Consider the following 15,397-nt stretch of genomic DNA (forward strand, 5'->3'; position numbering starts at 1 on the left):
CTAGAGGATTTTCATATCTGACTTGATTTTAAGAACGTGGGGAGACCACACACACAACCAACTGTGCCACCGATTTTCAACGTTTTAATCCTGAGAAATCGATCCAGAGTGATTTAACGTGATTTCAGAATATAAACAGATTTGTAGGTGGACTGTCGTCATCGTCAGTTAATAGCTGTTGTTGTGTGTTGGATGTTTTGTCCTGACTTTGTCTTGTACAAGTTAGGGTTCTAAACAAAAGTACGCAATCATCCGTTTCCCGGTCGACTCGCTCTCATTGGTTATTGCAGGTTTCTGCTCACGCCCCCAATCACTGTTCAGTCGTAAATGATCAAACATGTTTAATACTTCAGATTTGAAATCGGGAAGACTCTGATGAAGTTAAAATCATATCTGTTAATCCCTCACACTACAGGATAATTTGGCCAGATAATCTGTTCAAATCAGACAGAGACTCCAGGATTGTTGGAAGGACCAGATTAGGCCTGAAATCTGTCTGATTGTGGTACAGGGTTTAGCCTGATTTTGCATACACGTACCACATTTCATCGTCAACATCATCAGTGTGTAGATTCTTACCAAAACTGAATTGGAACATACTTGGTTTGATCATCTAGCATCATCAGAAAGACTTTATTTTCCATGTGTCTCACAGATGTGTGTGTGTTACATAATCTGCTAATCCCAAAGGTTATAGTTTAAATTATAGAACTGCTGAGCGGGGCCTTTCATTTCAGCACCTCTTGAATAACAGCCTCAGCCGGGTGGCGCTCTCTCTCTCTTTCTCTGCACCTGCACTTTTACACCTCTCCATGTTTATGTAGCCAAGGCCTGTGGCTGCTCTGGTTTGTTTAAAGACGCAGGATCTCGCCTCGCGTGACGAGTGCTCGGGTTGTGGTCGACGTTCAGGGACTGCAGACGTGAACAGAGACGCACGAATGTACAGAGACTTTCAGCTGCATCAGCATCAGCCCTAACAAAAACAGTCCGATTTAAGTGTACGGAGGAAAAGAATATCACAATATCAATATTTATCAGGAGATAAATCAAATCACTATTTCTGTAAAGCTGGGTGATAAATAATATCTGGATATTTTGTTGAGATGCAAGATGACGTACGTGTCATTTGTCACGTATGACTATCTGTGCTCATCTGGTAGGAGGGGCTTAGCTTTTAAGATTTGTTTCATCACATATAAATCCATAAATATGTGTATATTAACTTTTCTTAATTCTGTTAGGTGATTCGTAAAGTCAACAAGCAGCACGCCATCTTAGACGTGGACGAGCCCGTGTCTCAGCTGCATAAATGCGCCCTGCAGTTCAAAGACAACCCTCACGCCTACCTGTGTCTATCTAATGACAACATCGTACAGTACCAGGTGAGACTGCTGCCTCTCTGTCCAGCATCCAAACATCTCCTCCCTACATCTCATACGCTTTCTTTATTTTTCCTCCAGGCTCCCTCCAGCGCCAAAGACTCCAGCAGAGTGGTGCTGAACGACGGAGCCTGTTGGACCATCATTGGAGTAGAAATGGTGGAATTCACCTTTAATGAGGGTCTGGCCTGCATCCAGACACCAGTCAGTCCTTTTCCTGTTATCACAGGGTTGGAGGTGGGTTTGTAATGCAGGTAATATTTGGTGGATGTAAGTTAATAATTGATATTTTAGTCATATAGAATTCAGAACGTTTACGTTATCAAAGGGGAGTGTTTTCCCAAGGGACTATTTTTCCACTTTGTAGTTTTTTATATTCAGAAATTCGGGGTTTCCTGCAGCTGGCTCATGAACTAGGGAACAAACTATTTCCTTTACAAGCTAAGTTAGCCAAGGAAGCTAAGAGCTGGTTTTCAAAGTTGAAAGACATTACTAGCTTTACAAGCTAACAAGGCAAAAATAGCTATAAGCTTACGGAACATGACCATGGTTTATGAACAACAAACTATTTACCTTACCAGCTTTAGCTAAGGTAGATTAGTAAGTACAACACATTACTAGAGTAGATGCAAATGTATCTAGGTGTGATATTGAAATATTTTAACTTAAGTGTATCTTGTAAGTGTGAATAATGTCATTAATGCCAGACTCTCGCTTCCAAGAGGCGCAAAGAAATTCAGATATGTCGCTAATAGGACAAACATAGATAAACCCACATCGATGAAAACAGAACCTCCCGGTCGGAGGTAACACATATATTTCTGTCGACAAAAGTTTGTTTTTGTTACCGCAGGTAAACGGTGGAGGACACGTCGCGATGCTAGAAATCCACGGAGAAAACTTCAGCCCTCATCTCAAAGTCTGGTTTGGAAACAATGAAGCTGAAACTATGTTCAAGTAAGTTATAAAACTATCTGTTGCAGTTTTACTTTACTGTACCAACAGTTATCATTACTGTACTTTTATTGGTCAGCAGGTGTTTTTCCTGGTTTTCTTGAATAACAGATGTAGTTCTGAGGCTCAAATTGCATGTTTAGCCTTTTTTTTTTTCTTTAAACGAACAAAAATGTATCTGTGAAAACAGGAAACACTTTATCATTCTGAGTTCAATCAATTGGATCAATTTATGAACAGTTCCTTTGCTTTCATTACTGAATATAATGATTCTTCATAATGTAATTGCTCTGATGCAGCTGGTCATATCTGGACAGCACAACGTACAAATTACAGTTTTAAGTGAGACTGCTCATAAAAGTTGACCTAAATATCAACATATTATGTAACCAAGACGTTTGAACCCAAATTATATTTCATTTGTTCCAGTTTTAAAAAGCAGTTCCTTTGGTATTTGTTGAGGAATTCCACTAAAACATAACAACAGGACCTGATAACGCTGTACAAGAATTACTCAACTGAAAGTAACTGGATATTTGATGTGACTGAATTTCCCTTAACGACAGCTTAACACATTAAAACATGCAATATATTACATTACACCATCACTGACATAGACTTTAGCTGACTACACTTACACCGTATCACCACCCTTTGTTAATTTAGCTTGTAAAGCTAGTAATGTGTTGTTAACCTTGATCACCAGCTCTTACTAACCTACCTTAGCTAAAGGGAAATTGTTTTCACACTCCATGGACAATACCATGGACATGTTCTCTAGCTTATAGCTACCTTAGCCAATTTAGCTTGTTAAAATAGTAATGTGTTGGTGACATTGATCACTAGCTCTTAGCTAACATAGCTTGTAATAGAAATCATTTGTTGCTAGCAATAGAGCAACCATTTTCTAGCTTCTAGCTAAATTTGCTGATTTAGCTTGTAATGCTAGATCAGCCAATATTGATTATCTTACTTAGCTTTGAATTTAGCTTGTAACATACATATAATTAGCGACATCTGACTTTAGTTGTTGAAACCTCTTGGAGAAATTATAGATTTTCTTTTGCTGTTTTTGTCAGATTTCAAATCAATTTCATACTTTATAAAGTTTGTAAAGTTTTGCTTATTAATACATTTTTTTAAAGAAAAATCTGAATGTTGTATGATAACGGATCGACAGATTTGTGAATACATTTGTGAAATGAGCAGATTTTTTGTTCATCCATTTTAAAAATATTAACTCAGACAGGAGGTGTGATGCTTAAAGGGTCTTATGTTAAACTCATCACCTGGAGTAACTGAGTCTGGCTCACAGGGAACACAGCTTTCCTCACTTCATAAATGACATAAGGGCCCTGCAGAAACTTGACATCCAGGCGTCTCCTCACAGAATCTCACATGACGCGTCTCAAACGAAACAAGCGTCTCTGACGTGAGAATCCACCTCAGATCCCGCAGCAGAAGTGCTGAGACGTCGTAAGCCAGGGTCTCTGGCTGAGACCGGCTCACCACCAGCAAATACACCTCCCATCATGAGGGAGGTAATCCGTGTTTCTACAACACTCAACCACACGACGTTGTTTGCACAAGAGGCTGCAGCCAATTAGGAACATGATCCTTCACTGCCGTTTAAACCAGAGGTGAATGAAGCGCTTTGTAGCAGGGAGTTAAATGTGTCTGTTCCTCGCTAGTATTTCATATCACCCACACGATTGTGTTTAGTCTGTCTTCTACATAACTACATAATCTCATTCAAAATCTCATCTAAATACCATATATTTATGTATTATATATAAAGTGTGCACACAGCGCTACAATGAAAACGTTAAATCAGGAAGTTTATTTTAAAAGATATTGAGGACATTGACTGACTGTTTATCTCTGCAAACCCCTCCCCAAAGGTTCCTATACTTTATCATAATGTACAAATTTGAGAGCGGGGAGTTTTTCCAGGAACAAAAAAAAATCTTGTGGTTCCTGTTTGATTTCTGTCACAGACAGCAGTAGCGAGATGAACAGTGAGGAAACAGGTGATTTTCCTTACATCTGATGCTGTGTTATGTCATGATAAGAGCCACTTTAGCCGAGTTTCCATGTGGAATGGTTCAGGTTTGCTAGGTATGGTACTTTTTTTTACCATAGACAAGTAGCAGAATAACCAGCCCCAACGGTGCTATTCTTTGGTACCTTACGGTCAAGGTGGAGCAAGACCGCCTCTCCCATGATCATCAGCATGTTTATATGGAAACACACCAGTAGCCAAATGAATAACATAGTGAAAGCAAAGTTAATTGGGCACTAAATATGAACATGGATAACGATTTTGCTGTCATCATTGTGTGGTGCATTCATTTTTAACACCATCATTCTGGAGGAGGTTTTGTAGAATGCTAAAGACTGACTGAGGTGTTATGAATTTCCCTCACAATCATTTCAAGAAAAGGTTTAAGACCCTGGTTCCAGGTAAAGGATCCTGGTTTCTGCCATGGAAACAAAGCTATGATCGTTGACTGTTACGTAAATCTGATCTACAGGTAAATTCTGCATCACCACGTCTGACCTCCGTTGTTTTACTTCTCTCCTCAGGTCTCCCAAATCTCTGCTCTGCGTCGTTCCCGATGTCTCTGCGTTCAGTGACGGCTGGCGCTCTCAGCGCTGCGTCACCACCATCCCTCTGTCTCTCATTCGACTGGACGGCCTGATTTATCGCACGTCGTTCAGTTTCACCTACACCCCTGAACTCAAGCCGCCTCCGTCTGTGCGAGGGGCTGGAGGAGGGAGAAGAGAAGGGGGGATGGACAGAAGCCAGGAGGACGACGTCCTCTTGGAGACCATCCATCAGGAGTTCACCCGAGCAAACTTCCACCTCTTCATGCAAAGTTGACAAAGCTGTCTTCCAGTGAAGGTTTGGAGCACAATCTGATTATCAGCTGGAGTTGGTTAAAAAAAAACAATGAACTGCCCAATGTTGAAGCTTGAGTTAGAGATTTTGACTCTATTATCATTGATAATGTTTGTTGAATCAGAAAATTCTGAATCGTTTCAGTGGAAACTGTGAGAATCAATAGAGACAATCCAGTTCCCTCTGATCATTAAACTTATTTAAAAGTACAACGTGAATTCCCTGCATAAAAATCTGTTTTAAAATGTGAGCAGTTTGACTCTTCTGAGAAAATTCTGAATAATAGTGTTTAGTTTTGTTCTTAATCTCAGAGTAACAACATAAACTACTGTTCCTTCAAGCTTACACCCAAATTATATTAATCTAATTTATCAAAGTGTCAGGTAGCAGCAACAAACCAGTGGAGCGGAGCCGCCGTCGTCTAACCCTTCACTGCTCTTTGTGTTTACTCAGTGTTTGATCTGTTTGACTTGAGTTATGATTCATTAAGTGTGTGGTCCAAAGCAGGAACAAGAAGAGGTTTGTTCTGACTGAGCGTAGCAGGAGGTGATCACACAACCGTGACTGGACTTCCCATCACAGTACATCAAAATTCCACTGTTATCATCTCTTACGGAGTTCTCACACTAACTGTGATGACTTCTCATTCTCAGGTCATATGAGGACATTCACTCAGATCGTCTGTTTCCAGGGAAACAGACAATCTGACAAAAGATGAAAGGAATCGATCAATTAACCAACCAACCAGAAACCACAAATCAACAATCACCCAACTGTAAACCTCCAACAACCAACATCTGTCAATCAACCAGCCAACCAAACATAAACCACCAACAATGTACACCAGTCAGTCAACCAACCAACTAACCAATCAACCACTAACCATGAACCAACCAACCGAAAACCTTCCCCAACCAACTTCTGCCAATCAAAAAAACAACTGCCAACCGCCAACCACAACAAATCAACTAACAAGTTTATAACCAACCTACCAGAAACCATCCACCAACCAACTAACTAGCCCACCAACCAACCACCAACAACTAATATGAATGAACCAACCAATTCACTCAATCAACCAACCAGTCATCAGGCAACAACCACAACCGCCCAACATCAGACAACGACAAACCATCAACTCTGTTCCTTTTCCTGACGTGATTTTTATTTCCTCTCGAGTGACACGTTCAATATTAATCGTGAAATGTGTTGAACTTTATTTCTTTAAGGTCTCGACTGCTGCATAACTTCACAGCAGCTGCTCCTTCATGCTGCCGACCCTCCACCACCTTCAAACCTCACGTGTCTGATGTTCTGACGGGAACAGGGCGGCATGTGTCTTTCTTCCTGCGCTCCTTCTCCCTTCCTGTTCTTCTCCTTCCTCATCATTAACAAGACAAACATGTGTGGGAATGGAGGAGGAAGACGACGGGCAGGAGCACAAGACCCAGCGGACTCCAGACTCCTAATCTCTGTCATGAGGGAGAAGCTTCAAACGGACAGATTCACGTGCCCTAAACACTGGCGCACGCCACGTTTTTTCCCTCCATCCTGATGAATGAAAAGAGCCATTCTTAGGTTCCCGTCCACAGGAACACACCTCCACTCTTCACGCAGACCCTTCACCTCCTGCACTCTCTGTGCTCTCGGCTCATTTTGGCTGTGAATGCAGCCTTTCTTCACAACCTCACTCTGTCATCACAACATTTACTCTGCTTCGTGATTGTCTGACGTCAAATAATTAAGATGAAAGATGACCTTTGCAGTGATGATGATCCGCCATCATCATCCAAGACACTGTTTCCAAAACTATCTGTTTGAGGACCCACTTGTGGGTGAAATAATGTAGCAACTCAAACTACTATCATTTTGAATTAGTAAATTAAATATATCATTTTAAACATGCATTTTAGCTTAAGAAAATTTGTTTATTTTTTAGAAAAATTATTAGAAAAGAAATGATTAGAAAATTATCTCCTGCAACCCATCTGTTTACATTACATCATTTGTTCTTCATGATGGGTTTGGGTTTTTTACAGTTCACTCACAATAAGTGAGTGAACTGTAAAAAAGTTATTAGTTGAATGAGTTACTGGGAAAAAAAAACAGATTTTTGCCACTCATTAAAACAAACGGCTCATGTCATAAAATAAAAAGCTGCTTAATATGAAATCTAAATAATATATTTGCTGCTTTATTTTGCCATTACAAAGCCTTTTATGACTGGAAATGGAAGTCTGTAAACCATGTATCTTGTTGGAAAAGAGCTTTTAAAAAGCAAGATAAGATTTAAGCAGGCTGTTGTTCCTGATGTCTGCCTGTCTCATACTGGTTTTCAATTTGCCAAAGTCTTTTTCCAATAATTTATACAAGTCCATCTTCCTAAGTAGTTTCTTTGCTCCATGCGACAAAGAAATCATTCAAACTGAACCATTTTGGATTGTGGACAAAACAATACATTCGATTGACATTTTTCAACATTTTCTGGACCAAACAAGTACTCACAAGCATTCACAGAGAAAACAGTCGACAGATTAGTAGATTATGAAAATAATTCAGTTCATATAATCACAATTTAAACAGCCACGACTATCCCTTTAAGACTGCGGGCTAAACATGTGTATCTGTAAGCACAGGTAATATACAATGTTAATGTTGTATGCCAAATTTATTTGACCTGTTACACAAAAACATGAGAGTCTGCATCTTCAGTCTCATCCAAGTCCAAATAAAGCCGTCCAAAATGTGAAAAGCTGCCGAAACCTTTAAGTCTATACCTAAACTATATATATATATACTATATATACTATATTTTATCAGCTTTTACAAAAAAATATTGTATTTTAATGGAAGAGAGCTTTGTTACACTTGGGATTCTTTCTACAGTTTAAAGGGAAACTGGATTAGAGTACATTTTTGAATCCTCACAGGGAACCACATGTGCACACGCATATGTGTGTGTGTGTGTGTGTGTGTGTGTGTGTTATTGAGGGCCCCTCGACCCTCGCAGCTTTAGCTCTAATATCCTTCACAGTGTGGCCGAGGGGCCCCCGGCCACTGTGGGGTTTCTTGTGTATTACAGTGGCATAAAGGAACCTACTGTCTAACTCTGCTCCTACACATCATCACCTTAACATCACTGTGATGGACAGACAGCAGGGAAGAGAGAGAGAGCGGAAAACAGGAGAAAATGCAGAGAGGCAAAAAAAGGAGAAGACGAGGAAAACAGGGAGTCTGGACGAGGAGTGTCCACGTTAGCGGAAGAAATCAAGGCTGGGAGAGGTCGAATGAAATGATAAATACAGCAGAGAGGAGCTGATAAAAGACAAACTAAGACAAGAGGAGACACTGTCTGTCCCGGCACAGACGCTCTGACAGCAGGACACTGTCCGCTCGTCTTCAGGAGCAGCTGCTCACAGCTGTTCAGCTGCCGCTGCTGACAGGAGCTGTCGCCGAGGAATCCTCCTGTCAGGTGATCTGAGAAATATGAGCAGAGCAGCTAATTGTCCAAAGCTAACGGAGCATGAGAAATATGGGAGGAATGCTAATGATGGCTAATGGAGATTATCTCCAGGTGGCAGCAGCAGCAGCAGCAGCAGTCGTTACCATCCACAAAACACGAGGAGAAGACGAGGGCGGCAACAGTTTAGTTACGCCGCAAAAACTATCTCAGCAACAGTTAGCAACAACGTTTGTGTGCTTGACCCCATTTGTTTTTATTGTAGTTTTAAAATGGAGGATGTTAACTGTTGAGCTAGCTTGTACTTTAAGGGAAAGTTCAAGTTTTGAGTTAGCGCCGTGAAAGGCCCGTGTGCTCCTGAAAACTACAGCAAGAAATACTGATTTTAGCCTCTTAGCCAAAAGGTTCACCGAATAAAATCTATTCCAGCTCAAGTCTACAATGTCTCAACAAAGTGTTTTCCACTTTATCTCACTGTTAAGACAAACATTTTCTGACCATAGCCGAGAGTTTTAAACCATTCACTCTCCTAAACCAAAGAGAAAATCATAGATGTTAGCTTGTGGGGACACAGAAGCTGCTAGTGTAATTCTGTCCTGTTTGATAAGTTTGTGTCACTGAGTTAAACCGGGATTTAAAACACAGAATTCACAAAATAACTTATTGGAACTTGTTTGTGGAGGCAGCAGTGGATCAACAACTTATGTGTGCCATGATGTAAAATTGATGATTTTCTCGATGCACTTTGGTGTGGGAGAGGTTGTTGTTTACAAAACTTCTGTTTCCTGTGTGAAAAGGCAGCAAATGATTCCGAGTATGGTACAATATGGTGGTAAAGTCCTCAGTCAGGCTTGCATTTCCATTGAGAACAGTACCTTTACTTGGTAGGCGGGGCTTTTCTGTAGCTCAGCTCCACCTGTACCATACCATACCATTATTCTGGTACCCCAAGGGAAGGGTACCAAATAATGGAACGGTTGGGGACGATTATTTTTGTACTATTCCTAATGGAAACTCAAAAAAATATGCACCATGCTGAACGCAACTGTGGAAACACGGCTCTTGCCTGCTTGGCTCCTGCTGGTTTTAAATGCAATACCTCACTGTACCTCACTTTACTTCTGAGATCAGGATATAAGGCTATCGTTGCTCCACCATAGATCATATGTAAGGACCCTAGGTTAACTGCATCGTGACAATGGCATTACTGCCTCTGCACTGCCCCTGCTGTTCATAAGTACTGAATTTTGAGAGGTTAATATAAAAGCTTTAGATGATTTTGTTAATTGAATGAATTAGTGTGGATGTAGCAGTAGTCGTGTCATGTCTGACACTTAGTTTCTCTTGATCTGGGTCAACGTGAACATGTACAGCATCCTTAATGAGGACATTCAATGACATGATGCATTTTTTAGCACCTTACCCAAACCATTACAACTAAATGCCTTAACCTAAACCTAATCCTAACCCTTAAACCGAGTCTTAACCCTCAAATAGCTCTTTTGTGAGGACCAGGACTTTGATAGGTTTGAATCAAACTGTGTCCTCACAAGCCACTGCAAACACATACATACAAATACACACAAATACACACACACTAAAGATAATACAGCCTTTGAAAGTCAAACAAATCCTTTTATTATATAACCAGGACAACACACATGCCTTGAGTCCCTTTAGTCTAGTCCTGACAGGAACAAATACAGATGTGCATTCCTCCTGTTCACCTCTTCTTGTGTATGTGAGTGTGTGTTCTTGTATTTGTTACCTCTTCAGGACCATTTTCTGTCATAAACACTGACCTTGTCAGGACCAGTAGTCCTCATGGAGCCAGAACCTCGTTTCTGAAGAACTGGTTAAGTTTAGGACTAAGATTTGAGTTGTGGTTACGGTTAAAGTTAGGGTTGGGTTTTAACTGGTAGAGATAATGCTTTGGCTGTTGGGCTACGGTTAAGTTAAAGGGAGGTTAAGGATGTCCAAATGAATGGAAATCAGTGCGAGTCTTTCAAAGGATAGCTGCACAAACCTGTGTGTGTATGTGTCGTGTAATTGTGCACACCACAGGAAGTTACCCCAGATACCCAGACGGTCCAGGGTCACATGTAGAGCAGAATTGCAAGGAGGGGAAAAATTTATGAGCCTCCACAGACGTTAAATGCCTCGTATCGTGGTGTGAACTGTGTTTTACGAGCTCACTGCGAACATCGTCCATCATCGGCAAAGAGTCAAACAAGCCTGACATGACCTACTTTCTGGAAATCACCTGGTTGAGAAAATAACTCAAGTGTACAAGTCAATCACCAGGTTGTTGACCTGACATGTTTCTGACATTGTCGTGTAATTATGGTTCATTTCACTGGTGGTGGGGGGGGGTTAGCCATAAAAGTGATTTTTTGAGTCTGATTTCTGAAAGCCATCATATGGCTCTTGTTTTGAAAGAGCGGACAGGATGTAGCTGTGGTGACAGTGTTAACGTCTTTTACTGGGGGAAACTTGCAGCTCACAGACGGAGCAGAACTCGCCTGGCATACAGATGTTTCTCAACAGGTTCTTCTTACATTAATGCAGAGGTAAGTGCTTGTTGACACCATCTGGTGGTCAGTGCCGGGGTTACACAAGTAAAACCGGTTCTCAGTCTGGAACAAATCTTATTTAGTAAATATTTGTTTGCCCAATAATGTTTTTGGTAAATTTGTATTGTGATGGTTGCAGAAAAGTGTCACAGCACAGAAAAGAAAAAACTAAAACAACTGACATGTAATTGCTTAAAATTAACATTAGAGACACTAGGGGCTCTATTAGATTTTAAACTTCAAAACATGTTGATTAAATATCTCAATGATTTTTGAAAATTATTTGTATATTTTAAATTTAATTGAAAAACTCTAGGAACTGAACGTCTGAACGCTCTTGCTACCAGCACCAAAGTCCATCGGGAAAATCAGTGATAAATACCTTCACTGTAATCTAGATACAATCCTTCTCTGGAGGACAATCCAGCTGAGACTTGAGTCCTGAAACTGCAACAACAACCGGAACCAAGACGTAACGCCAAAGATTTGTCATTGAATCCAAACACTGATCCAAACACACTGATGTCCCTGCTCTCCTGAAAGTCTTGTATGTGACACCGTCCAGTCAGACTCTTGACTCAGAACCTGACACCGATCAGTAAATCTGTCTGGATGACTAGAAAAAGTGATTTGTTAATGTTCCTTGTCCATTTTCCTCAGATAATAACATTCAGGTGTGGATCCAGTTCCATTTCCTGTCGATATAGTAAGAATTCAGCACTGTCATGGCAGTAAATCATCGTCTTGAGTCAATGTCAGTCCGATGATTGTCCATGTCTCAGTCAGAATGTCCTCTACTTGACCTCTGACCTGTGACACAGCTGCTGTCACGTCTTTACAGATGCTTGCAGGAGCGATGTTGACGCTGGATGAGTGAGTAGACGGACTGAGTTCTCCTGCCAGTGACGGGTAGTTGAGTAGAAACTGGTTGTGATCCTGTATGAGTGAGAGCTGCTTCAGTTTGGTGTCTTTCCTCTTCAGCTCAGTGATCTCCTGCTGCAGCTTCTCCTGAAGATCTTTGATACTTCTCTCTTCAGGTTCCTGCTGGGATCTGAGCAGCTGCTTCACATTAGAGCGTGTTTTCTTCAGGAGTTGGATCAGCTCAATGAAGATCTTCTCATTGTCCTCCACTGCTGTATTCACGGAGTGATTGACGTCCTTCCTCTGCTGCTCAAGCATCTCCACATCTTTCTTTCTGTCATGGAGTTTCTGCTTGATTTCTTTTTGAGTCAGATCGAGATCTCTCTGCTTCTGCGTCCTTTCCACTGCAGCTGTGACTGTGTCGTGGTCTTTATGTTCATCCACAGAGCAGAGATAACAGATACACTGTTGATCAGTGCAGCAGAACATGTCCATCACCACATCATGGAGAGAGCAGATGTTCTCCTGGAGCTTCTTGCAGGGCTCCACCAGCTTGTGTTTTTTAAATGGAGGTGACTCATAATGAGGCTGGAGGTGTTTCTCACAGTACGAGGCCAAACAATTCACACAGGACATGGCAGCTTTCAGTTTCCTCCCCGTGCAGACATCACAGGACACGTCTTCAGCTCCAGCAGCTTGGAGTCTATTCTTTTTCAGCTGCTCCACCAAATCTGCTAACATGAGGTTTTTCGTCAGTTTCGGCCTCATTTTGAAGGTCTCTCTACACATGGGGCAGCTGAAGACAATCTCTGTGTCCCAGTACGATTGAATACAGTTCATACAGTAGCTGTGTCCACAGAGAATCGCCACCGGGTCTTTCAGCAGATCATGACAGATTGGACAAATAAAGGTTTCCCACTCTGGCTGATTTTCATCCTGCTCCATTTCTTGTTCCTGGTGTCTTCTTTTTCTCACACTCATTCTGCTTCTTGTTCTCCTTTAACTTTTTGGTAGTTTGCAATTCAATGTTGCATTACCGCCTCCCTTTCTTGTCATTAGTCGTCCTCCTGAGTCTTCGCTGTCAATTGGTTTTCCTCAACACTGATTGTTAGTTTCTCAATGTTGTGCTTTTTCTTCTAACAATTCGTGGCAGGCTGCACACCGAGAAGTGTGATGCTGCCCTCCACAATTTAAAGTTCTCAATCAGAAGCTGAAGTTCTTCTCCTTCGTCTTCTTCACACTGTGAGAATGTGGTTGTTTTCTGACTGTGAGAATCAGTAATGTTTTCATCACTGTCTTCTTTGTTAATGATCAAAGGCAAAGAAATTGATGACTTTGATCCAAACTGAGGAGCTTTCATACTCTGTGAACAGTGACACGTGGTGTATGTTCATCTTTATCGTTTTTAATAAGGCCCGTGAAACTTGGAGAAGAACTTTGAATTGTGAGAGCTCCGAACTGTGGATGGCAGCATTACACTGCCTGTGAAACAAACTTGAAAAAGAACTAAGAAGTTTCCCTGAGCAACGTTGAAGGATAAGAGGATGAGTCGGATTGCTATGACATCAACACTATCCAGACCCAGTTTGACACAAAAAAGAAGCTTTTGCAAAGACTAAAATTTTGGCTCCTTTTATGCCCAATCTTTATAATGGTTTCTCACATAAAATCACCTGAGGACTCCATGTTCGGAAACTTCTGTCACTGGTAAAGTCACCAGTTTGGATTCAACTGACGGCCTTTCTGTATAAAGTTTTCTCGTAGTCCAAAAACATGCAGATTAGGTTAACTGGACACCCTTAATTGGCCGTGGATGTGAGAGTGACCGTTGTTTATCTATGTATGTTGGCCCTGTGATCACTGGTGACCACTTTTCGCTCAATTATCCTCTAGTGTGAGGTGGGCTTAACACATTTCCATGACCCATCCACACTTTTGCAAAGACTAAAACTTTGGTGAAGGCTCCTTTTTAAACCCAATCTTGAGAACCTCACCTGTTTCCGGTTAACCTGCTGATTGTAGAAGTTTCCAGAACAGCATTACCTGTATCATCTTTTCTTGTTCCCACTGTTTTTGAGTGTGGTGCAAGTGCCATTTTCTGTACAAAATACAATTAGGTTTGTCATTGAAAACACACCAAAACAATTTCTTTGTACTTTTATCTATAAGTGATTCACAATACTGGTTTTGAATGTTGTGGACATAAGTATCACGACATGACAGTACAGTCAGAAAAGAAAAACAACTCACATGTAGTTAAATCTGTCAACGGATGTACGGGTTAAGACTTTAAAATTCCACCAATAAGCCCATTCAGTCAGATTCTCTCTACCTATCAGTAAATCCGTCTGGGTGACAAGAATAAGACTGTAACTCATTAATGTTCCTTTTTTTGTTTTCCTCTCATCATAACATTCATTTTGCTTGTATCCAGTGTGATTTCCTGTGACTATTATAACAATTCAGCTCTGGTCACGGCTTTAAAACATTGTCTGGAGTCAGTGTCAGTCCCATGTTTTTCCATGTCTGAGTCAGAACTCCCTTTACTTGACCTCTGACCTGTGACAAAGCTGCTGTCACATCTTCACAGAAGTTCACAGGAGCGATGCTGATGCTGGATGAGTGAGTAGATGGACTGAGTTCTCCTGACAATGACGGGTAGTTGAGTAGAAACTGGGTGTGGTCCTGTGTGAGTGACAGCTGCTTCAGTTCATCGTCTTTCCTCTTCAGCTCAGTGATCTCCTGCTGCAGCTTCTCCTCAAGGTCTTTGAATCTTCTCTTTTCATTTTCCTGCTGCGATCTGATCAGCTGCGTCACATCACAGCTTCTTTCCCTCAGGAGTTGGATCAGCTCAGTGAAGATCTTCTCACTGTCCTCCACTGCTTTATCCACAGAGTGATTGACGCCCTTCCCCTTCTTTTCAAGCTTCCTCGCATCTTTCTTTCTATCCTGGAGCCTCTGCTCGATTTCTTTTAGACTCAGCTCAACCTCTTTCTGCTTCTGCGACCTCTCTGCTGCAGCTGAGACCGTGTCGTGGTCTTTATGGTCATACACAGAGCAAAGGTAACAAATGCACTGCTGATCAGTGTAGCAGAACATGTCCATCGTCTTATTGTGAAGAGAGCAGATGTTCTCCTGGAGGTTTTGTTTCTCAAATGGTGGTGAATGACAATGAGGTTGGTGGTCTTTCTCACAGGAGGATGCCGAACATTCCAAACAGGACTTGGAAGCTTTTTCTCTCGGCTCCATTTCCTGTCCCTGCTGTCTT

General features: G+C 41.3%; 2 protein-coding genes across 2 annotated transcripts in view; one reads left to right on the forward strand and one right to left on the reverse strand.

The window, feature by feature from the left end:
• Positions 1-5,475, forward strand: part of rbpjl (recombination signal binding protein for immunoglobulin kappa J region-like) — a gene marked incomplete at its 5' end in the record, with an annotated part of 13,437 nt that extends 7,962 nt beyond the window's left edge. Inside the window, 4 exons of the mRNA XM_058632315.1 lie at positions 1,242-1,382; positions 1,461-1,616; positions 2,233-2,336; positions 4,920-5,475. Coding sequence (XP_058488298.1) covers positions 1,242-1,382; positions 1,461-1,616; positions 2,233-2,336; positions 4,920-5,217 — 699 coding nt within the window. The remainder of the gene's footprint in view (positions 1-1,241; positions 1,383-1,460; positions 1,617-2,232; positions 2,337-4,919) is intronic.
• Positions 5,476-10,368: 4,893 nt separating this feature from the next.
• LOC131461164 (tripartite motif-containing protein 29-like) lies at positions 10,369-13,692 on the reverse strand. The gene has a single exon (XM_058632210.1). The coding sequence runs from the start codon at positions 13,108-13,110 to the stop codon at positions 11,992-11,994; it is 1,119 nt and encodes a 372-aa protein (XP_058488193.1). The 5' UTR covers positions 13,111-13,692; the 3' UTR covers positions 10,369-11,991.
• Positions 13,693-15,397: the final 1,705 nt, after the last annotated feature.

The sequence above is a fragment of the Solea solea genome, chromosome 6, assembly GCF_958295425.1.
Source record: "Solea solea chromosome 6, fSolSol10.1, whole genome shotgun sequence".
NCBI lineage: Eukaryota > Metazoa > Chordata > Actinopteri > Pleuronectiformes > Soleidae > Solea > Solea solea.

What these genes read in the sequence shown, in the direction of transcription:
- LOC131461164 (XM_058632210.1), bottom strand. Translation starts at nt 13,110, where the DNA reads ATGAGTGTGAGAAAAAGAAGACACCAGGAACAAGAAATGGAGCAGGAT.